Source organism: Odontomachus brunneus, unplaced genomic scaffold, assembly GCF_010583005.1.
Source record: "Odontomachus brunneus isolate Ranch 3 - 2012 unplaced genomic scaffold, Obru_v1 Obru_scaffold_015, whole genome shotgun sequence".
Lineage (NCBI taxonomy): Eukaryota > Metazoa > Arthropoda > Insecta > Hymenoptera > Formicidae > Odontomachus > Odontomachus brunneus.
Genome location: NW_022639465.1, coordinates 1897158 through 1922691, shown reverse-complemented (window position 1 = coordinate 1922691; position 25534 = coordinate 1897158). Strand labels below are relative to the sequence as shown.

At 43.4% G+C, this 25534-nt stretch overlaps 1 protein-coding gene and 1 long non-coding RNA gene across 2 annotated transcripts in view; both read left to right on the top strand.

Annotated features, from left to right (window-relative positions):
• Nucleotides 1-11092, top strand: part of LOC116841316 — a 193133-nt gene extending 182041 nt beyond the window's left edge. Inside the window, exon 4 of the long non-coding RNA XR_004377536.1 lies at nucleotides 10968-11092. This is a non-coding gene — a long non-coding RNA (uncharacterized LOC116841316). The remainder of the gene's footprint in view (nucleotides 1-10967) is intronic.
• A 162-nt stretch (nucleotides 11093-11254) lies between these two features.
• Nucleotides 11255-21793, top strand: LOC116841315 (leucine-rich repeat-containing protein 24-like). Its single transcript, XM_032809102.1, has 2 exons — nucleotides 11255-12398; nucleotides 12515-21793. Exons 1-2 carry the CDS (start codon nucleotides 11416-11418, stop codon nucleotides 13833-13835), a joined length of 2304 nt encoding a protein of 767 aa, XP_032664993.1. The 5' UTR covers nucleotides 11255-11415; the 3' UTR covers nucleotides 13836-21793.
• Nucleotides 21794-25534: the final 3741 nt, after the last annotated feature.

Sequence of the window (25534 nt, the reverse complement as noted above, 5' to 3'; positions counted from 1 at the left end):
ATAAAGAAAAGATAATGCTGTTTCTTTATCGAAAATTTGGAGACTATATTTGGAGATCATACGAAGAAGTAACTGATCTACACATTCAATGCTGCATATCCTGGTCGCAATTTTATTTCTAAATCCATTGTTTAGACAGTGATACGTTTTTACGAAACAGAAACAGTTAAAGACCAAAATCCTTTCAAGCTTCATAACTCTAAATATGCCTAATAAAAAAATACTTTATTATAGGTTTTTGGAAAGCTCTTGAAATAAGCTACAAGAATATGTAATAAAAAGTGGGGGTCCAATTTAAAAAATTCAATTTAATCTTCGTATGACCTTCGTCCTCCACCCAAAATCAAATTTTTAGCCATCATTAGGTACATTTTATTAAGCCCTACAACTTTGCTACTTATATATTTTTCGCTGCAGTTGATTCTTTTCGAGATATTTGACCGTTTCCGGACTTTTTGCCAACCCTGTATACATTTACATTACAGCAATGCTGATTTGAAATGAAGCATTCCATAATCGTTTAGTTATACCCCTATTATACCCCAAACATGTAATAGCGTGAATAATCGTGATTCCGCGTCATCTGCGAGTAACCGAGGAAGATCGGAAATAACGTCCTGTCGAGGGGCAATTTTGGATCTTCCGTATCGTTGCTTCTTACGGTTCCCTAAATTCTCGAACTGTGGCGTGCGCGTTCACGGGAGTCTGAAGATTACAGGAACCCGATATTACAAGGTTCCTTTTCCGCGTCCCGCCGAGAATATAAAAATACGTGACGTTAGATAAAAATCACGCGCCTCGCATAAGACAGGGAGACGCGTTTCCTTCGTTATTTCTTGGTCCGCGTCGACTGCGTTCTTGGGTCAGATTAAATTGTGTCTTCGTCGGCTAACAGGCGCGTTAAATCTCGTAAGCTTCACCCAATGACGCGGCCCCCGATCTGCAGCTCCGGGTTATGTCCGCGCGAATTTCCCGACGTCGACGGCATCCGCCGTTGGCTTAACGTCGAGCGACGTCGACGTCGTCGTCGTCGCCGCCGCCGTCGCCGTCGATGTCGCTACTTGGTGATTCAGCTCGCGGACGGGACCGACGACGCACGTAATAGGGAAATGCGCGGCGAAGTCTCTTCGGACCCTTTCTCTGGACCGACAGGAGCCGCAGGTCGGAGGTCGGAGGGCGGATCGATGATGATTCGGTAATTTCATGGCTCGACGGAGCGAGTCGCGTTAAAAGATTGCCGCCGGATGTCACGCGCCCGCTTCTGATCGCCCAATAAGATTGGGGGCGGCTCGAGAGATCTCCTCGCGGTTCAGAGGGCGAGGACGGATAATCTATTGGGTGATTCCAGATAAAATCTGGATACTTCTTCTGAGAGTGAACGCGTGTGTCTGGTGAATCGAATGGTGTATTATATTTAAGCTTCTTCTGTTCTCGTGGACACGCTCCATTTCTCTTAAGAAGTTTATTCAATTAAACCAAAATACAATTTAAGTACAGTTTATTCAATTAAACCAAAATACAATTTTACAAGAATTTAAGGTAAAATTTATCGTAGTGAAACACATTCGTTTCATACAATTTGTCTGCACCGTTTGTGAGAAATTTAATGCTGAGTATCATTCAAATAAAAAACTTACCGTTTTTTTGTAATAGTCGATTGTAGGTCAGAAAGCTGCTTCGTTATGAGCAGCATTCTACTGCATGAAACGTGGAAATGTAGTATTATGAAATTAGATTCAAATTAACATTTATTATTTATTTAAGTTAACATTTTTTAGATAGTGAAATAAATGTATGAAAACGTAATTTTGTTTGATAAATAGTGAATTTGTTAGTAATTCTCCTGACGCGTCACTTAAGCGCTTTGAATATATCTGATGAATAAACTCCTTAAGGAAAAATAACTTTTTTCTATCTGAAAATGAGATCAACATTTACGATTATCGCGGCGTTAAATAATTTAGTCAGCTATTTTAAAAGGACTTCGCCCATTTTGAGCTCTATTCACGGCTATTAGCCGTAGTTATTAGCGCAATTATGGGCGAAACATAACGCCTATTTGCGCCGAACGCAAATCACCGCGACGCGCAGTCGCCGCTAACGAACGGTACATTTTCGCTATAATTAATTAATAATTTACATCGATAGTTTGAGCTCTGTCCATTTTTCGTAGTGTTCGTATCGCGTCTCATCGTCATTGATTAAACACCATCCCCTTCTCTATTTGCTCTCCCTGACTTTTCTTATTTCTTCCGATATTAATCGTCTCGATAACCGCACCGTGAAAACGTCACGAACACTTTATTCAGGTCGACTCATGATTAACTGGAAAATTCTCCCCCTTCTCTCTCTTTCTCTGTCGTATTTTTACAGTCCAGTGTAACTCAGCTGTTTGAACCCTCTAATAATCCCTCCGATAAGCGATAAACTATCGTGACGCTTCGTGAGCGTCGAACGTTATCGCCGTTCTATTCGGTTTCTACAGTTCGCGATCTCGAGAAAATACCGCGACCTTCTTCGTTGCTCCCACGGCTCAAGCTGTGTATATTCGTGATTTATTACACGCGTATCCGTCGTTCGGCTCGCGGTGGTTTACGGACATTATCGGCGGCTTGTCGTCGATGAGGCATTCGGCCCTTTATTTCTCGACTTCTCGCAGAAGGAAGAAAAATAGACGGCGCTCCTCGCGGCGCCCCGGGATCGTTACTTTCCGGCTCTCTCTTTCTCTCTCTCTCTCTCTCTCTCTCTCTCTCTCACACCCTCCTCTGCCTTCCCAACGAGGGGGAAGACGGTGGTGGAAAAGATCGGGCGCGTTTTCGCGGCGCATCGATTACGGTATTCGGTAATTTTGTGCTCCGCCGGAGCGAGTTGAAAAAAAATATCACCGCGCGCTACTTCGGCGCCGTCGATTCTCATAGAGATGTACTCGACCGGAAGTAAAAATCGGCCGATGCGATCGCGCGGATTGCACTCGGAGCTCGATTTGACGCGGCCGAGGGCGCGGCGAGTTTCAGACTGTCCGAGTACGAGTCATGTATGGACTTGTACTACGTGAAGGGAGAGGATTTAAATTTTATAAATGCCATCCGCCGGTCACTGTTAGGATTTTATCGATACGATGCGTGAGATGTATCGATTTTATTACCGCGTTTGCAGGATGTTTGAGATTAACTGATGATATCTTATGATATAGTCGAAAATGTTTCCCAGTTTCCCGAGATCGAGAAGTTTCGAGTGAAAATATCGAGGAAATTTGCACGACAGATAATGTACGCGATTACGGAGGAACAAAGCGACGGATAAGGGATGTTGTGTATTTAGTCGGCAAAAAAGTGGGACACCCGCGATCTTTCACCTTTGGTGTCGCGCCGTCACTCCTCGCGGATTCAATGTGTCCGAATGCGTGCGTGTGTGTGTGTATGTGTGTGTGTACGTGTCGGAATTTTCCGCACTAAAAATTCGTGTTTACCCAACCAGAGGTCTGTCGAAGCGAGGGAGACGTGTCCGCGCGCGAGAGAAGGGTCGCTATAAAAGGAAGGGTGAGAAAGGGAGTTAAGGATCAAATTCGCCGTTCGATTTGCGACTGATCGATCGTGACGCTCGGTAATTCTACGCTCCGTTGGAGCGGCCTGCATTAACAAGCAAAGAGAGAAAAAAACTTCGTTTTTGGCTGCGCACGCGCTCGTCGCGCGCCGCGTAATGAACATTATTACCGAGTTTTGAGTGGGTGAAAAAAAGAAGGAAAAAGAAGAATGAGAGATTAAATTCCTTCCTCGTATTTTTTCGTTTCTTTTTTTTCGCAAACGTTATAATGTCAATATAATGCCCGTCGGGGAATTAATTCTATTTCAATCGTCGCTCGACATAGATAACCGGGATAGTCGAGTCTTGACGAGTTAATTAAATTGTAAATTCATACGAGCAGAAGTGCGATCCTTTCTTTTTTGCGCCGTCGCGCGCTCCGTTATTATATTATAGACTATCATATATATTACATGGTAAACTAAGGAAATAGTCTCCTTTCTTCTGCCTCTTTTTCTCAATTCCGATATACTGGAAGGTCGAATCGGATTCGAGTGACATTAAGGAACAATTCCCCGTCGTTGTGATCTTCTTCCGCGACTCTCAGCGGAATAAATGAAAGTCTACGTTAATTGAATTGGCGTCGCATTTCGCGATGAAAGGTTACATCCACGATGTTTCTGTGATTAAAAGGAGGGAGGAGAGATAACAATAACGTTACCCATGAGGTACGATGTGTTGCATTATGTAACATTGACATGCGGACTAGTACAGACGGGTCTGGCTGGTTGTTCTTTCAGATTTAGCGCTTGGCCAGATACTCGTTCGCAAAACGCTTCGCACACATTTATTGCATTTTTGTATTGGAAAAACAAACCGTTTTGCAAACGAATATATTTGTTCAGTTCGTGCTGAGTCTATATCTGAGTGTGCATTTGTAAAACAAGTCAAGAAACTAACCCGTCGTATAATAATGACAGCTTCACATAACGTTATTTAAATAACGCTTGGTATTAAACTTCTTTATCGATAAATATTTACTTGAGAGCGCATGTCATGTTTTATATCATTTGGAGTATTTTAGTGAAGATTCGTGGCAATATGGCGCAGGTAGTTTTCGAAAGTTCAGTCATAATAATAATAACAGCAATAGCAACCTTATTAAACGCATAATATATACATAAAATGTATGTATAAATGTACGAAGGGAAAAATGTACGAAGGGTGAAAAGCAACCCAAATACGAGGCAATAGCTGCTATTGTCATCTTACTCTGAATAGCAGGAAAAATAACATACTTGTATATTAATGCAACATTTTGTACATATTTTATAAAAGATACATTTGCTCGATTATATTTTACAATTTGTTCAGCTAGAATTCTCTCGACAATATTTTCAACGTGAATTTGCTCTCGGTGTGTCGGTCGGCGATGGAAGGTCGCGCAGCGGCCTACACCTTCCGTCTCGACTTCTCCCTACATTCTTAACGAGTATCCCAGCAATTGTATCGGCGAGAGGATTTTCTTCACCGCTAACTTAATTCCGGCCCTACAAGCTCGGGGATCGAGCGAAAGGGTTGGCGTGTTCTCGACGTTCGCCCACTCGATTTCTCGAGCCTTTGTAAGTCGCGCTGTAAGTCGAGAATGAAGATACCAAAGGCCGCGTTTGCCTTTTACCCCGCCCGAAGAGGCAGGAATAAGAGGCCGTCGGACACGCTCGAATAGCTGGAAGAGTCTCGGTCTCGAGGAACTTTAAGGAACAATCGCGCGCTATTCTTATTTCAGTCGTCGCACATTCGCCGCGCGCTGCACTCGATATTGCGCGCGCGAGGGTTTATTATATTATTAGATTAAGTAAAGGAGAGAGAAACAGAGAGAACTGTGCAATTCTACGTTCTCCGAGGCGCGTTCACCAAATGAAAACTCCGAGAGACTCGAAAAGGTAAGGTACGATCGGGATGCTCTCGTGCGCGCGTGTCTATTTGTACTTCTCTTATTATCCTTCCCATTGTTATTTCGTTAATTTAATTAGTGGCTGGCCGATCTCTCGACGCGTCCCACGAGTGAGCAATCGACCACTGCCGTAAATGATACAGAACACGGAAGTGATCCGACCGGAAGTTCATGTTCTCGCTTGGACGGGCAGAAAGAATCGATGAAAAGATTGGCGGAAATTCTCATCCTCGGGGGCTTTGTGCCTTGCGTCGGAGACGAAGGCACGCTTCCCTAACCCAGAGAAGAGGAGGAAACCGAACACCCCTGGACTCGAGGCGTTCGATTCGAATAACTTTCCGTTATTCGGGACATTTCCGTCGTTTCTCTCTGCCTCCCTCTTCCCCTCTTTCTCTCTCGTTCCTTCTCTCTTTCGTGCTATCAGTCTCTTTATCATGTGCCATCCCGCCCCTCTCTGCCGATGTTTTCCCGTAATTAAACGGCAGTCGATGTTAATTAAATTATCCTGTCGCATTTGACACGCGATGTGATGTTTTCCTGACAACGAGATGCCGCTGCCATAATCGACAGTCGCTCGACTATTGTTCGTCAGTCGTAAATGTCACATCGCGTGACCGATAGTTAACGTAAAATTCGATACTACATAATTATTTATGTTTTAATTAGTCCTGATTTGCTATGACGTGTGTGACATTTCAAAATTAATAATCGGGTTCGGCGAGACCAATTCGAGCTTGAAATTTAAGTTTGTGCATGAAGAGAGAATATTTTAAACGACAACAAACTATGACGCACGACAGATGCTTCCATTCTGTCGCGCGCATCAACGAAACAGAGGTCAACAAAAATTTGAAACGTAGAGAAGCCGATAAGAGCCGTGCGCAAGTATATGTTATTATCAGTTTTTAGATATTAAAACCAAACCATGCATATATCAAAACTCGCTGTTTCCTCGTTATTTTCCTCCCTGGCTATTTTGATTTATGATATCAGAAACGAGAAAATGTACGCTCAACGTTTTTAGAGAATACAGTGAAGTAAAATGATATTTTCACAAAACGACAATTGATTGAACAGATTTGCAAAATAGTCTGAGCACTTTTTTTTGCCCTAATAATCAATAAATAATTGTAAAATTAACATGATAGAAGCACGACAAAAAGAGATTAAAAAGATACATTACATGTCACGTTAATTTTATAGTAATTTATTGATTGTTAGAGCGCAAAAGGAAAGGACTATTTTACAAATCTGCTACATCGATTGCGTCATTTTATATACTTTTATATATATTTATTGCAAGAATTATGCAAGAATTGTGTCTACAGATATATAACACGTACTTTAGAAATATTTATTTATTAAACTATAGCTCCCACGGTTTAAACGGGCTATTTTGCAAAGCGACGATTTGTAAGATTAAAGTAAATCAACTTTAAAGAACAATAAAGTCGACAGATCCAGCTATTAATATATGTTAGACGATCGCTAGAGATTTTGAGATCTTTAGGGATTTTGAGACTTTTAGGATCCGCCAGTTTTTAGGATTAGTGTTAGCTAGATGTATCCTTCAAATCTAGTAATCCTAAAATTCTTAATATAAAGAAGAAATTCTAAATAAAAAAGACTTGCGAATACGCGTGAGGATTCTAAATACATTTCGTTCCATTAATTTATCGGTCCCTTCAATCTCGAGTCATGAAATCCTTTTCAACATGGTTCTGTCCTAGATAAAGGATAACATTTTCTGACCTAAACAAAGGATCGCCAAACGTATGTGACGGTATAAAAGGACCTTTCTAGTAACCTTAACCCGATCCGCAGACCTGCGAGTACGTTTGGTACTTTGCGAGTGCTGAGAGGACACTTTAGGATGTGACACATGTATTTTCTCGCTTCTGACATTATCCTCAAAGAGTCCTGCGGCGAGGAGCCGAGTTTAAAATTAACAGAGCAAAATGCACAATTGGTTACAAATATTTCGGTCACCGTTTTCAACGTAGTAGAACGCAATAAAACACTAAATCGATGTCCTGACACTAAAGTTACGACAACAACGTAATCAAAGTATATGGATCGCGATTCTCGTAATGTCATCCGATGACAATACACTTCCATCCAGAAGTTTGGAAGCAGTCATATTTTTGTGTGAAATAAAAGATCGTTTGTAAATATTATGAAAGCAACCGGTTATAATGAATGTTTATTGACATTGGCGACTACTTTAGGTTAGAACAACTTTCTGTGCTTATAATTATATTATATTAAATAAAAAAATTCAGTTAAATCAACCGACTGATAACTTTAACGCGCACTGCACTCAGAAATTATAACTTGCGTTTATGAATGCTTGAATACTATTAAGATCCTATTTAATTACAATGGTTAGATATCCGAATTGAGGGTAAACATCATATTTCTGTGATTTGAACGCGACTATAACAAAGTAAGTGTTCAACCGCAAGTAGATAATAACAAGAATTTATTAGACATAGGCACAAAGAGTTGGTGTTCTGACATAAAATAGTCGTCAATGTCAATAAACATTTATTATAACTGATTGTTTTCATAACATTTACAAACGATCTTTTATTTCACACAAAAATATGACTGCTCCGAAACTTTTGGACGGTAATATATCTCGACTGAGAATATTCCTAATGGAAATTGTTCGAAATGTCCCAACGAAGAGAGGAAGTATCGGATGCGTGATGCAAATCGTTGATTACTTTCTAAGACGTATCTGTCAGAACAAATGTATGCTATGGGCAACGTTAACTGGGCCAAACCAGCAAAAAGAAAACTACAGAAATTAAATGTGGAGAGATTCCCATTTGGCTCTAATATCTCCATAAAAAATGAAGAGAACTGAGAGGAGCTCGTCTTGAAATTCCAATGGTCTTTTTTTACTCCTCTCTCTTTTCCGCTATTTTTTTTAACTCGAAGCGTGCATTCCGATGGTCGCAAATGTATTATTCCTTCACTGATAACGGTCATAACACTTAAAGTGACGATTCGCCGTTCGGATGGACGCTCTCGGCGCCGTTTAGCTTTTATTCTCCCTCCCCTTTTTCCCTTGCCTCGTTTCCATTTCGCCACCGGAAAGCATTTCTTCCCATTTCGCTGCTGGGAGCATTTCTTCCCACGAGGACGATGGGAACAATTAACGAAATGGTGCTCGAATCGGCACAACGGCTAAATTTAATCGCGACATTATCGTTACGATCTTAATATGATCGAACATGTCGCTTAACCCGTTCTTTACTTTAGGATCTCCTTGAAAGGCTTATCATTTCTAGAAAATAACCTCCTCTCCCCTTTTCTTCCCCCCTCTCTTTCTAGTCGAATGCGATGCGACGCGAAGAGGGAGAGACGCGACTGGACCAGATTGAAATAAAATATTAAATTTTTTCATCCGAAGGTATGCCGCCGGTTGAAAGGTTAAAACGCGCGTGCCCCGTCCGGCACTCGGCTTTTTCATTTTCAGCCCTCATTTCCATTTCGTGCGGTGGAAAAGGGAGCGCATTCTCCACCATTTCGTATTCGATATTTACTGCCGGCCGCGAGACGCCGTCGCAATTTTAAACCACGCCTTTAAGGACTTCTTCGCGCGAGCCGGGTGAACGCCGCATAGTTCACCGGCGGCTATTCGGATATTCTCAACTCCGTGGCCTCGACAGCTCGCATCCCGATGAAAACGTTGCCGACTAAACGAGCTCGCGATTCCGTGAGGCGAGCGCGAAAAAACGGTAGAAACGAAAGCACGAAGCTTCCACGTCGCCGTGTTTTCTGCCTCTTTTTCTTTCTTTCGCGTCTTCTCGCGTTTCTCTGTGCTGCTCGCGATTCTTGCTTTACCGGATTCTCATTTACGCGAATTCACGTTTACACGGTGCATCGAGCGCGAACACAGCGAGCCGAGAGACAGGGAGAGAGAAAGAGTTGGCTCGACGGCGTGATTTGCGTGCGCGCAAATTGAAAAGAACGTGACTCGTTGAAACGATCATAATTACGATTTATAAATAAGTCGAGCGCTTTACGGTCAGATTCCCGGAGCGATTCCAGACTCGGTGCAGCAACATTCGCAGCGATTATGGTGCCGTACATTCTAGTTCTTGCGAAATTTCCCATCCGATTACGCGTAATCCAATTAAAACTAAACTCAAGGTAAAATTAACTGCCGGCAAGTTTAGAAATACATGCGCTGTGACGTCCAACATGTGTTGGACGTAATACGTGATATTCCGTGAATCGCTGTCGAGAGAGAGAGAGAGAGAGAGAGAGAGAGAGAGAGAGAGAGAGAGAGAGAGAGAGAGAGAGAGAGAGAGAAAGAGAGAGAGAGAGAGAAATGGAGTGAAAGAAGAGGAGGAGAGAAGGGGTGGTGTGTCAAGATTGTATCTTGCGTCGTTTGCGTTTTCCACCGAACGGAACGCCGCTGCCTTCAGTAGGGTGCGACTTTAAAGAGCGCGCGAGAAAAAAAAATGCAACTCATGCGGCCAGTTGATATTGGATTCGAAACGCCCGGGGTCGGCAATATCCTTCAGGGGCCTCTACCCCCTGCCTTCCCCTGCGTAGGAGGAAAGAGTCTCGTTCAACGGAGGCGTCTCGGAATAAAGCCACGAAGAGAAAGAAGGTTTGCATCCGAAGTGTGTGCGCTCGATATTCCGATATCCTGATATCGGGAGTGTTTCTCCTCTCACGACATCCTCGCCTCCTCTCGAGATACACACCCTCTTCATGGAATTTATTATCTGCTTTCAACGTGCGCCAACCCCTCTTCGCTACACGACGATGGGAACCCTCGGAGACCATGTCGCCGGGGTTTCGGCAGTTTCCCCGCAAAGAATCTGGCTGTTTTTCTATGGGACTCTAGACGAGGGAAGTTCTGATCCAGCTGGGGACTTTAATAGCTCTTTTGTTCGTCGGCGGGGGAACCTCTCGGAGCGAAATCCCATAATCGATTGTCGTCATCGGTGTGGCGAAGCCGATAAAAAATGTAAGCCTGCGAAATGGCTGCCTCCACTCTTGAAAATAATGCTCGAAACTCGCCGCAATTAGTACGTCGACGTGTTACCTTAACCCTGGCGTCTTTTACCTTACTTTCGCAGAATATATATATTTTTTTTCGAAAATACAATATAAACAATATAAACAATATAACCAATATAAACAATATAACAATATAACAATATAAACAATATAACAATATAAACAATAGACTAAGTATATTATAAAAAACGATGTATTTTTTATTAGTGCCTTCAAATTATACTCCCAAATTATAGCCGTCCACCTAATGAAGGATTAAAATGGTCGGTTCTCCGTTGGTTAGTTGCGCGTTAATTCTCGAGCTTGAGTCGAATTATTAAAGCCAACCCCGGCGTCGGTTAGCTCGCAAATTATTCTGAATTTGAGCTCGACCGGCATTAATTGTTCAGCACATTCTAATCCGCAGTGCATCGAGACTCATCAATAATTTGCTTTGTTGTTGCAGAGATCCGCCTCTCGCAGTTAGGCGAGCCGATGACCTCCTCCTCGCCGGCAGTCTCACACTCACCTTCGACGCGTCGACTCGATCGAAGTACCGCCGTCTCCCTTCAGGAACTCTGAGGGGTCAGCACCGTGGTGGTGGTGGTGGTGGTGGTGGTGGTGGTGGTGGTGGTGGTGGTGGTGGTGGTGGTGGTGGTGGTGGTGGTGGTGGTGGTGGTGGTGGTGGTGGTGGTGGTGGTGGTGGTGGTGGTGGTGGTGGTGGTGGTGGTGGTGGTGGTGGTGGTGGTGGTGGTGGTGGTGGTGGTGGGTCAGCGAAAAATGCGATAGGAACGGCGGGAATACGATCGCGCTCCCCCTTCTCTCGCTCTCTCGCTCCTATCCCATTCTCCCTTAAAGGCGAACGACGAGGACGAAGAGGAAAAAGGGGCTTTATCGGCCGATGAGAGAGCACCATGTGCTCGATCGCGCCGGCCTGGCGACGGAGAGCCGCCGTCCTCGGCACAATGCTACTGCTGTCGTGGGCGGCGGGCGCAGCGGAGGGCTGTCCGAGCATGTGCGCGTGTAAATGGAAAGGTGGCAAGGAGTGGGTGGAGTGCGCAAACCGCGGTCTCAAGGGGCTACCGCAGGGCGCCCGGGAGGAAACGCAGGTGCTCGACCTATCGGACAATCATCTGGTCAGCCTGCCACCGGAGTGCTTCCACGCCCTCGGCCTGATCAATCTCCAGCGACTCTATCTCGGCAGGTCTCACATCAGTCGGATCGCCGCGGAGGCGTTCGTCGGACTGGTCGGTCTGGTGGAGCTGGATCTATCCGAGAATCTGATCGAGGAAGTGCCCACGGACACGTTCGCGTCCTATCCGAGCCTGATGAGGCTCATACTGAACGGTAACCCAATCAGGGAAATTCGCCAAGGCGCCTTCCGCCGGCTCATGCAACTGACCAATCTGGAGATTAGCAGCTGCATGGTGGAGGTCGTCGAGCAGGACGCTTTCGAAGGCCTGCAATCATTGGAATGGCTCCGGCTAGATGGCAATAGACTCGCTCACGTGCCTGATCACACTCTGCCCTTGGGGGGCAATCTCCGGGGACTGACCCTGCACAACAATCCTTGGCAATGCGATTGCCGGCTCAGAATTATGCAAGCTTGGTTGAAGGAGTCGGCACCGGCGGCTCCGCAGGAATCCGAGCCCGTCTGCGACTCGCCGGCAAGGCTGCGCAGCCGACAGATCAAGACACTCAAGATCAACGAGCTGGCTTGCCTACCGCACATCAATCTTCAAGATCATCTGGAGATCTACGAGGGTGGAAACGTTACTTTACGCTGCGACGTACACGCGATACCAACCGCCAAGGTGACCTGGTGGTTCAACGGAGAACCGTGCGAGCTGCAGCACGAGAACGACTCCATGGCGAACGGCGTTTCCGCTTTTCCGAGGTGAGCGAGCGCGGTTCGTCGGCAGCTCGATTCGTCTCTCGGCAAGAAAGCCGTGCACGTACATACACGTAAGTACGTTCCTATTTAATCCCCGCATTTCCTCATATCTGTTGCAGATGCGTCTATCGAGAACGAGGCGGGACCAATATGAGCAGCATGTTATATCTTTACTCGGTCGAGTCGTTCAACGAGGGTACCTACAGCTGCATCGCGGAGAATAGCGCAGGTTCCGCGGAGGCGAATCTCTCCCTCCGGGTGCTCTTCCGCGAGAAGCCTACCGCGGAGCCGCCCTTTGACAATCCCGGATCCGGTTATGTCGCTGCGATAGCAGCCGGCGCGTTAGTAGGCACTCTGTTCGCCCTCGGTTGCCTCGTGGGCAGCGTGATATATTGTGCGAGGAAGCGCCGTCGCGATCGCAAGCGAAACTCCAAGGCTCTGGTGACGCAGAGCAAGTCAGTGTTGCCGATCACCAAGGACACTACTAGCGGAGTTTCCTGCCGCAAGGGCAATGGCAGTCTGATCGGCCTAGAGCATCAGCAGATGGTCTCCTACACCGAGCGCGAGATGAATCGAGCAGCCACCCTCGAGCGCCGCGAACTCTCCAGGAATAATCTAGACAGAGACGCCTATGTAGCCAGTCCGGTCGCCAAGTATCTGACTGAGCCGGATCTGATCAATGAAGTGCCTGAGAGCACCGAGGTGGGCTACGGTCAGCTCTACGGACGGCATCATCAGCGCGCTGGTGCCGGCGACCGGCAGATTCTGGAATACGACTCGGGCTATCCGTTGCAGCCCGACCTGAGACCCCCGACGGTCCTGCCGCAGGTGAGCTACCTCGACCAGGACGGCTACCCCTTGAACTTTGGCTTGCCCAAGATTTCCTTCAGCACTGCCAGCACCTTGCCGAGGCTCCGGCAAAGAATGTCAGAGGGCTCAGCGGCTGCGCCTCCGGCCAGGTATTCCCGGGAAGCGGAGTTTCTGGCGAGGTCACCAGGATATGATCCCGTGCTGCCGAGGACCGACGCCAGGTACACCATCGAGGGCTACCCGTACCCGATGCATCAACATCAGCATCAGCTTCAGCAGCAGCAGCAGCAGCAGCAGCATCAACAGCAGCATCAACAGCAGCATCAACAGCAGCATCAACAGCAACCACCGCAACAACAACAAACGATCCAACCGGTGGAGCAACCGATTCAACAGCAACTGCCGGTGTCGCCGGTCTCACCGGTCGCCGTCTTCCCGGAGGTACCTTTTATACCGTCACCGCCAGCAGCTTACAGAGGCGAGACCACACCGTTGTCTCCGAGATCCCTACTTGGCAAAACTGCGCGCGAGGCCGCGGCTGCGGCCGCCGCGCGCGCGGAAGAGTTGCAACCACCGAATCACCCGGAAAGTCCCGACGAAGGCTACGTGGGAGACGCTATGGACGTATGAAAGAGCCGTGACGGCGGGGAAAATAACCGGGTCTGAAGAGCGTATGGACAATGTTCTGTGCGGTGCATAGGATCGGAACTTTTGACGTATCGTTCAAGTTTCGCGAGTCTAGTCGGTTTCAATTTCTCCGCGATTCTACCTCGAAGAGAAAAAGATGAGGAAAGAGACAGAGAGAGAGAGAGAGAGAGAGAGAGAGAAAGAGAAAGAAAGAGAGAAATTTCTAGGACCGATAAAACCCCGTGAAAAGTGTACTGCCATAGTTTAAGTTTTCCAGAGATGATGGACTTGGTTTTTCAACGATCGTGCACTAATCTTCTTTGAAGCGCTCATCGCTCATTTACTCGACTTGCCCGCTTCTATCTTGGAGAGACCAAAATAATCCATACGTGTCGCACAAATATCTTCGAAGCAATTTAACCTCATTTCAAATGTAAAAAAAAAAAAAACAGAAGAAAAGAAAATTCACTCGGGAAATGAAACACTCAATGTACTCGTGTGCAAACTTTGATACGCGTTCTCGGCGAAACGAAACACCGCAACTCTCGTGAAAAGGAAACCCATTCCTTTAACGTGACACACCGTCGCGACAAGGATAAATAAATGCGCCCACGCATTTACGTAGGAACGTTTGATTTTTACGATCTCTTTTACACGCGTCAGACGTCAAGTGCGACGACCTTAACGAAGCTACGGACGACCCGAATTACCACCCACAGGAGGGAATCTGTCCCCGTCACGCTACCAGATTAATTCGCGGAGGATAACAGGGTCCAGGATGTGATTGGCGGAACAGAACCGCCCGAGACGGGCGCGAACAAAGGACTCGTTCTGACGGTGGAGACGTAATAGATTAATCAGAAGGCATGTCTCGAATGTCTCTCTCGCTGCGGTGTACAGGCCGCGAAGTCGGAATCACGAAGGAGGACGAACGACGCAGGTGTGCTCGCTAAGGAGGACGCGGGGCGTTCCGCGGCTCACAGCATTCGGGGGAAATCGACTCGGAAAAATTTACGCGCGCGGATCGCGTTTAAATGCGCCGAGTGCTTTTTCGGACATCAAAATGGCGACCGGATTTATTTAAACGGCGTGTCGCGCCCGTGAAATACGACGACGTTCCTTGGACCCGCTCCAAGGAGAAACGTTCGGTCGCGCTGAAAAGGAACCAAGATGGCGTGACTGATCCTTAAAGTGATAGATAAATGTTTGGCGGACTCGATCGAGTGAAACGCGTCTCAGGGATCCCGAGAAGGCGCGCTTTCAGGCGTCGCGAACAAGGACGTGACTGGTGCTCAAAACGGCTCCTCCGGCAGGATCCGTTGAGAAAATGTGAAATTTATTAAATTTAATTTAATCGTTCGTGTTGACTCGGGGAGTTTTGACGCGCGGCTGCGATGAATCGGTAATTGCAGGACGAGCGAATCGGGAAAAGGGAAGGTGTAATTAAAGGAGACTATCCTCCGGAATTCTAAATGTTACGGAGATTTGCATTATGATTTCACGGTCTTCTTTCTCATAAGCACGATCTTCGTGTCCAATTTTGGGAATAATTTCGGAAAATTTCGTGCGAATTATTACGTCGCGCAGGTGTAAAATTGATCCCATTATTCTTTGAGCGTGTAACATAATGGGAGTGACGCTCGAGTCGCTCTCGACGGATTACTTCGCTACTGTTTAGGGTTGACGACGGCGTTGAAAATGATGTTACATTCCCCTTGACACCGCGTATACGCGTCACGGGCCGCTCTCGTGACCTGGAAATCTGCTCAAGCCATTCGCGCTCACCCACCGACTGCACACTTTATTTTAGGCTCACGGGAATATCGTTGACTTCTCGATCGAGGAATCCCTCGATTCCGGGCGTCTCGGAGACGGAGACGCAGTCTGGTGTAGGCGATTCTGCTGTAGTGATAATAATGTTAACTCGGTGTTTAAGACTGGCGAACTGTGCGAGATTAGGAGGCCCGCGGTGGCGCTCGACCTGATGTACAGAGACCGTTGAAGACGCGTACGGGGTGTTCTGAAAACAGCGTACACGGCGACGGATGGAGTCGGCGAAGGATATTGCGCAAACTTACCTCGGGGAAGCATTAATTAATCTCGGGGAAATTATTTTAGGAGATTAAGATTTTGTGAAACTTGAAATTAAGAGATCCTGCGCGTTTCTTCGAGGCTCCTCCCGGGGGCCTAGGAGAGCTCCTCGCGATCTAAATTGGCTTCCTTTTATCGTTTCATCGTGATCGATGCCCGAGTTCTATCTTCGCTGAAGAATACTTCGCGGCTTGATTCGGCATCTCCTGGAAACTGTGTGCGCCTTTTCCGGATTACCTCGTACAGTTGTATACATATGCGTATATATAAATATATAAATAAATATATATATATATACACACAACACACACGAGGACACAACACGCAGATAGATATATACATAATATATGGCGCGACTAAAATAACTAAGGGACACACAAGAACCTGCGAAAGTAGTTATTTTTTAAAGGTGTCTTTTCGAGTCCGCGATTCGAGCTGGCTTCGCCCTCTCGAGTGATTGATGGATCGGTAGACGTAGAGAATGGAGTGGCGGTCGATTGAATTTTGCTCTCGCGGTGCGAGAAAGCGTCGTTGTTTCGGCGACACCTCGTATAAATGGCGGCCGCGCGAAACGAGCCGATGGGCTGATGGCGGCGAATTATCATAAGAGTGTAAGATGGTGGTGCGGATGTGACGGAAAAATGCGCCTTGCCCGAGAAGGCCGGCCTGGAAGAGCTTTTCGTCGCGTTACTCGGCAACGAGGAAACTGGTTTCCTTTCCGTCGCTGTAATCACGACGCGATTCACGGATGAACAGTGTTTGCCTTCCAGTCTGCCGACTCGCGAGAGGATATAGCGCCCCGCCGTGTCCTTTAAGCTCTCGCCGTCGAGATAACTCGAAATACATCCTCGAGTTTCGCATATAACAATATTTCATCTCGCTCCGGGACAACTAATTTACTTACATTTCGAGAAATTTCAGGTGAAACGAGAATGTTTCGTCGGACGGAAGAGAAAAGATGGAGTACCTCTCCTCAGCCCCCCTTGATATATACCGCGACGATATCGAAATTAGAACTGTACTGTGCGAGCCAGTTAAAATCGACCGTTGTTAAATTGAATTTGCTATCGAGCAATTTTCCGACAAATTAATAAAATGAAATTTGAGAGAGAACGAGAGTGTGGGAGTTCAAATAACATGTCGAAATTAAAATCGTTATTTTTAAATGGTGAAATACAAACGCATTTATGTTTTTCGAAAGTGAGGGTAACCGGAACATTTTATCGAATATTCGCGAATAACAACAGAGGCGCGCTTAAATTTAATTTGTCGCGCGGTATCTTTGCGTTTGCTGACTTTCGAAATTGTCTATATATCGAATTTCAGGGGCGAATGCGATTTCGCGCAGTGACGAAATTCCGCAAAAGGAGGAGTTGCGCGCGCTCGCCGTTTCATTTAATTAGAACTTTTTAAACGAGCTTGCTAACGAGAATAACTTCAACGCGCGTGGTCAATTTTGCGAATTTCAATTCATCTGCTGTGAATGCGCAGGCCATTAGGCTCGTGTTTTCGCCAAAAATGTGGCGACTCCGTTAAACCGTCACGACACGTTTAATCGAATTCGCGTCCGCCGGAAAATCGTCGGGCTTCCCGTCGCACGTTTTGAAATAAGGGGAATTCTTACATCGCGGTCTATACTTTCTAAATTTCTTCGCGTTTATCCGCAACTCGGGCGAAGCAAGGGAAGATATTAAACGTCAGCCAGACATTTAAACGTGTCATTTCAAGCGTCGAGAAACGTTTCGGAAATTAAGTAATTAGAGAACGCTCACCGTTACATTTAATCGCAATTTCCTTAAAGAATCCTCTTCCTAAAGAGCTTCCTTAAAGGGTCCCGCCTGTGGTTTAAATAAATAACATCGTTAAATCGAGTTAAATTCCGCGGCAAAATTTAATGCATTTCCACGAGGGTAGCTCTCTGAAGATAATTATTTGACACATTAGAGAAATTAGAATCAATTGGATTTACGCTTCGAGATATTTCGTTAGAAGGTTGATTTTTTTACACTATTTTTCACATAGGCGAGAATTTTTTATAGACCTCTCTAATTGCTTCATGCATATTTATTCGCCTAGATTAAAATTTGACGGAAGAAAAATAAAAACCCGACACGCTCAAAACAAAATTTCCCTCTGTCCCCCTTTACTCTTTCTTTTTCTCGCTCTCTTTCTTCTTCTTTCTCTCTCTCTCTCTCTCTCTCTCTCTCTCTCTCTCTTTCTTTCTCTTTCTCTCTTTTCTCTCTCTTTCTTTCTCTACCCTTTTCTCCCGTTACACCTCCCCATTTCTCTTACACTCTCTCTTTCTCGCAAAAAAAGTAGACCAGCTTGAGTTTTTTTCGTTTCGTTCTTTCGCGAAATGCCTTTTTCCCCTTGATGGATAAAAATTTATCATCAATCTGCCACTTCCTTTCGCACGTATTTTGTTTTACCGAATTGAGAGAATCCCAGCGGTTAAACGCGAAAACAAGAAAAACAATGGTGAAGTTTAACGACCTTGCTGCCAGGCGAAATTGCATTCGCTCGTTTGCTCCTCGTCCAAGTTTAACGCATTCCTCACTCCCCTTTTCCGCCGATCTCTTCCCGAGCCAAAATTTTGGCTTTCTACATTAAACCTGCAAACTGCGTTGAATTTGAAGAAGCACAATGGATTATCTCAAAGTATAACACAGTACACGCTGTTATCCTTTGATGCTTCTACGCTCGATGGTTATTTACTGCCGCACGAAACTGTTAAGTCTCTCAGATATTCAATCACTAAGAATTGAATTTCGCAGCCAATAAAAGCCGCGAATGGATGTTGATAGCGAATAACAATTTTTTGCGTCGAAATAATAATGTCGACGATGTATTGTTTGCGCTGAGATACTTTCTCAATTTTAAACGTACGTAAAGCATTAGCCGCCTCCCAATCGAACTTCATATTCCGCTGATATTATATTCAAATTCCCTCCTCAATATTGAAGCTTAATAAAGAATTTACTAAAAGCTTTTAGAATAGCTTTAGGTTCTGTTTATATGCAAATAGATGTTTGGAAGAATATTTAATATTTAATTATCTTGTCTGCATTTAATATTTAATTATCTTTGTTTAATATTTAATTATCTTGTCTGCATTTAATTCTTAAAGTTCTTCATTTAAAAAAAATCAAAGAATAAATAACAGGCTCTCCGATATACAATCATGAAAAAAATTAAGCCTATTAGGGTCAATTCAGAGGGTGCTGTGAGCAATTTAATTTGTTCAATACAAAACGAAAATTCAGTTTCATAGCAGTGAGCAATTTAATTTAATCTCTACTTGATCCATATAAAACCAAATTTTAGTTTTATATTGGCTTATAGACTTTATTTTTCATTCCAATAAACAATATATTGTCTCCACTGTAGATAGAGTATGTATGATAAACAAAGATTAAATTAATATGACTATTAAATTGATATGGATAAGTGACAGGACTAACGAGTAATAGAATTAACGCGTTGTCTTTTTATAATTTGTATATTAATATGTTTTATTGGCATAGAGAGAGCAGTGGAATTTAAAGATTCAAAAGAGGTGGAGAAGTTGTGAAGGTAAAGATAACATACTTGTGTGTTCAAAAATACAAAGAGAAATTTTACATTTGTGGATTCAGTATAATAACGAGACTAAAAAATAAAGATAAAGGGGATCCTATCTACGCCTTCTTTTCACTTCTGTTTGTTATTATTATTACACCGAATACAAATTTATATATTTATTTAATGTCTAAAATTATTGGATATGAAACTGCCATTTTTGTCCTCGCAACTTTCTCCTCAACCCTTTTGAATTTTGAATTTTCAATGCTAATAAGAAAAGAGATTATAAAAAGAGAATATTTGTTGTTTTATATTTGTTTATTAATCATACTTACTCATTATTAGATTACTTAACATTTGCTTATTGAAATCGAAAATGAAGATTAATTGAGATAAATCGAATATTAAAAACTTTTTAAATAAAATTTTTTCCAACATGGAGGACACTATGCAGCAAGTAGTCATTTGTAACGTCAGAAGTCAACTAGGACAAATAAGCTTTCCATTTTTTTTCAAAATCGATGCAACTTGTAGGATTAATGTAAAACCAAATCTTACTTTTTATTTAGCTTGTGCACTAAATATAATCTTCGTGTCTGTAAAGTTATCGAAAACGATTTATGTTTTTTATAATAATGTATTGAAAAGTTCTTATTCGTCCTCGAAAATTAAGAATTCCTAAAATTCGTGAATGAATATAAACACACATATCATGTTTCTATTTTTAAAATATATTTTAAAAATATTTTGTCGTGTTCCATTTTACGTTATATGTATTTTATACAAAATCTATTCACAGAAAGGAGAAAAGAAGGAGAAAGAAGGAGAAAAAAGAGACACAGGCATAACAATTTCTATAAATTCTTCCATTTCGTACAATTTTCAGTCGTTTTAAGTTTGTTTCATTTTAGTGACTTTCAGTATTTTCGGAGTGAATTGGAATATTTCGGAAACAAAGTTCCGCTCTGATAAATCGGGCGAATTAAATTTCGCAAGGAAATCATACGCGCAGAATTTCGTCGTATAAAGGCTTAGCGTCCCGAGATCGGTCGTGAATATTAATCAGCTTTCCTCGCGTAGACTCGCGTAGTGAAACATTCACGCCGAGGAAAATCTCGCGAGCAAAGGGGCCCGCCCTATTAACTTCCCTCGTATTCACAACGCGCCGCTACGATGCTTTCCGGTAAATGTAATCACACGTCGATGCATTAATCAGCCGTCCGACGAAACTCCCGGTAACTCCGCCAGCGTCAGATACGTACGTCAGTTGGAAATTAAAGGTAACGACGGCGACGGAACAAGCAGACGGCAGGTTTCCCGGTTTAGGGGCAAAATATTCCTTCTCAACGGAGATCAGGAATCGCCATATTGAGTCGTTACTTTTAGACACTCGAACGTGTTACATCAAAACCCCAAACAACATAACGTCTAAAATCGGAACATAATACGTCTTAAAGATCATCTTTAAGACGCCTTAAAGACATTTATAAGTAAATTGTCTGAAAGACATCTTAAAGATGATCTTTAAGACATCTTTTGTCTCGATTTTAGACATTACGTTGTCTGGGATCCTACAGGTTTTGAGCAAAAATGGAAAAAAAAGTTTTATGAAGAAACAAAATCCGATTTAGTATATTCACTTACACATGGGGTGTCTTGAAACTACCGAAAAACGTTTCACGATATACTGGACTTTATGAACTCTCACTTTATGAGGTCGATTACGAAGATACGTGTGCTGTGTGTGTGTGCGTGTCTGCGCATGAGTACGTCTGCGCGTACATGCGTGCGTATATGTATGTGTGTGTGTCGGCAAGATAGTGAAAAACGAGAGAAAGAGTGAGAGAGGAAGTAAAGAGAAGGATAACATTAAGTATACACGAGAAAATGAGGGCCGAAGCCACACTCGAATCGATCTCCTTCGAAACCACCCTTCCTGCCAACATCACCTTTCCCACCTCCTCTTCTCCTACCACCTTCCTTTTCTCGACCGTAAAACTCCGGCGGAGAGTTACGGCTCTCAGGCGCTCGCAGACACAATCTTGCATACACGGACAGGCGCATACACGCTCGTTCACGTATACTTAAACACGCGTACATATACATACATACCAGTAAATACATACATACACCCACACAGACAGTTTCAAGTACACACGATGTTCCGAACGATTGAGCAATATGATTTGTATTACCGTGTATAACGTAATGTATTCGATTCTGCACATGTCGTATGTACTTTGGATGTAGCGAGGGATTTTTCACGACTGATATGAGATTAAAGGAATAAAGATAGCTTTTGTATTAAAGTCCCGGTACTCTTTCGCACGCCTCACGTACCACGATCCTGTTCCCGCACCGCTTTAATCTTTGGGAAGGATTACGTGGAGCGTACACGAAGCGAGGCATCTCCTTCATGAGGAATCCCGGCCGACGAGTGTATCACGACGGTGTGTAAGATCACGAAAATGGAAGATGGAGTCTCACTGTGCGTCGACGTATTGGCAGATTACGGGAAATTATGGCGACAGTTATCCGATTCTTCGTCGGATTTCTGTGCATTAATAGTCAAGCTCGTTTTGCCATATCATTTCCGTTTATTCATTTTCCTTTCTTTTTCTCTTTATTTATATCCATTCCACTTTTGATATCCGTTAATTTTCGAATCTTTTGCACATAGAGAAATACATATTGTATTCAAAAGTACTATTATTTATTTCAAACATTTTATAAATTCATATACCCGCAAATGTACCATAAATTCATTATGAGCGTCAAATTTATTCAAAATACTTTCTGAACCGTATACTGAAAAAAAAATTTGATTTGGTTAACCAAATATATATATATAAAAAATCAAATATAAAATACTGGTAATTTAAATTTTTCTCCGGAATTTTATTTCGTTCATATCTCACCATATTTCAGATATTTGATCAATTCAACTAAATTTTTTATTCCGTATAGTAAGTTTAGCATTTCAATCAAGGATATTAAATTAGAACAAAAATTCGGTTCATTTACTACATAGAGTCGAATCAACCTCTTCTTTGATAAAGTTTTATATAAAGTTTTATGATATTTTTGTAAGAAAAATAAGTTCTTCTTTTGACTACATGATTATGTAAGCTTTTCTCAAATTTTTGATCAGTATGTTTCAAAACTATACACTAAGAAAGAAATATTTGAAAATTAACAAATATTTATTAAGTGGATACCATATAAGTACTTATATTAAAATTCTCTTTACCTAAACCGAGCATTGTTTACTTAAACCAAATAAATAATAAACCTAATAAATATTTGTTAACTTTTAGATTTTTTTTCTCAGTATATTGCCAAGAAAATATTTTTTGTTAAAGTTGACTATTATCCGAGCAAAAATGTAGAGCAGATTTTAAGACTAGTAGTTAGATAGTAATGACTAGATAAATTTCCTCGCCAATCACTAGTTTGTTACTGGCTAAATATTCCTACTCAGTCTTTTGAATGTCAGGGCTATCTAGTAACTATACCAATTACATAGATAGTGGCTAGATGAAAAAGATTACAGTAACGAGGTAGAAAATCATCGTTAAATCCTGAATAGAAATTGAATATCAAAACTGTCTAGTAACTATACCAATTATAGTTATAAGTTAATTTTTTTGTATCTAGCTACTAGATAATTTTTCTGGTACAGCCACTATATTCCTAGCTAGTAGCGATGTAAGACCAAATTTTTCTATGTCATTACTAGACAATCACTAGATTCAATTTTTGCTCGTGTATTTAAAAGGAGGAAAGCAAACTCAGTAATCGATTTTCTTAACAGAGCAGAATGACATTTTCCTATGTGTGATTGTGCAGTGACTTGACGAACCTTTTGTTACACGGTCTCTCGGTGTTTTTGTTACGTGCTATCTTGAAATGTGTACTCGCATGCTCGACAAAGTTGAAATTGTTGTAACACCGGCGATAGTCGGCCGAATCACGGCAAACACGCCCGATGCATTGCGAAAGGATTACGGCGTAGCTCGCAAATCGCATCGTCGCGGGCGAAATTGCCTGAAAGAAACGCGACAGAATGAAGGGATTTAAAGAGGAAACGAGGGAGAGGGAGAAAGAGAGAGAGAGAGAACGCGACTCGAAAACACGTAATTCCAGATATTTTCACTGTTCAGCCCTTCTTATACGCCATGATTCTGTCTGATTTTCATCTGACCCATTGCCGTTTAGGAACACTGGACTTTTCTGGTTACACGCCAAGGAGAACTCCCGCCGATGGACATTATAAGGGAAAACTACAAAGCAGCCTGCGGTATCCGGCGACGTCTTCGCGGAGATCTTCGTGGGAACTCGAGAAAAGGTAATGGGTCTTCTTTTCCGTCCACATATCTGTATTATACGTAAGATTACCGCGGGTCACAGTGCGCAACGGGGATCGATAACTCCCGGAACGAGCAGAGCGCTCCTCTGTGTATCACGGAGCGAGAGGACGTTTTAAAAATTGAAGATAATGAGAAATTAGCGGAAAGCAAACGACGCGCGCTTCATATCGCGCAACACGGCCCGATTATTTGTCGCTCCGCCGACACTAATCGATGACAACAAACCCACCTCGCGGTAATACTCTTGGGATGAATCCGACATTTTATTAATGGCGTGACGCTGGAGTTTTAATTATGAACGGTGCGCTAAGCGCGTGTGCGGCATAATGCTTAATACGTACTGAAAGAGATGTTATCATATATTGGCGCATGCAATATGTATGCGCCCATACGCTAATGCGACTGAAAGTTTAATTACAGCTGATAGAATAAATCGTGATAAATATTTTATAGCACGAATATGTAATCCGTAACGTGTAATCACAGAAGGGCCGGCACTTTTGTGTTTATCGCAGGAACATCTACCGTGCGAGCTCGCGTATCGAATCCTTTTTTATCGCGCACGAGAAAGAGAGAGAAAGAGAGGAAGAGAAAGAGGGCGAAGCGTATTTTTAACCAGCATATATTATACTTCGAAGTCGCGCTCGTGACTTCCGCGATTCTAAGAGAATATTTTCCCGTGCGCGCGCGCGAACCGTGAAAATAAAATTTATAATAGATATAAGATTCAGTGCACGCGCAGAAATAAAATTCACGATGTGGAAATGAAATCCACAACCGCGTATCGCGAGGGCGACCGCGGAAAAATGCCGCGGCACCAGCAACAGCGAAACTCCTCGCAATGATCAATGTTCGTTCACCTCGGCGCACGTCACGGAAGAAACGATCTCGCTATTTCGCGACATCTGCCACATCTCGACTCGCGACAAAAACTTTATTCGACCGAGCCGAACCTCACATCTTCCCTCACAGACGCAATGGAAGAACTCGTCGCGTGCAATTTTTATTTACTCCAGCGCGACTGCATACGCGCCGGCATACGCACCGTTTATCCCAAATATTTATTCCCTGATCTGCATCTTATTATTATTTTAACGAAGATATTTTATGCACTCTGCAAAAGTAAAAATTCACGGGACCATGTTTTGGCATTTAAGTGTAAATTATGATACTGTATATCTATAAACAAAACTGTATGTGACTACGCAGACATAATGAGTAGTCTATGAATAAAAGATGAACGACTTATTTAATGGCTTGCGTCATTTAAAAGACGTACGACTTATTAAAAAATTAACCAAGAAACGTTTATATTTCTATTTAAGTAGGGTGACCAGATTTCCCAGCCCTGAATTCGGGACACTTTATAAATGTGTGAAGCGGGGGGAGGGGGATAAAAAGATCCGAAAATTATTTGACAATCATTGAAAATGATGACAAATCGGTATCCCGAATAGCACTCGGAAAAATTCGGGACAAAGAGTGAAAAATCGGGACGTCTGGTCCACCTTAGCTGTATGTGTCGAGAAGGGAGGAGATTATTCCGTAATAATGTACTTACGATATGTCCTGACGACCACGCGTCGTTGTTTTGGGCACTCTAATACTTATTTCCGCAGGAGACTCGCAGGACACAAGCGAAAGACGTATGGAATACGGAGCATGGCAGTTGCTCGGCAT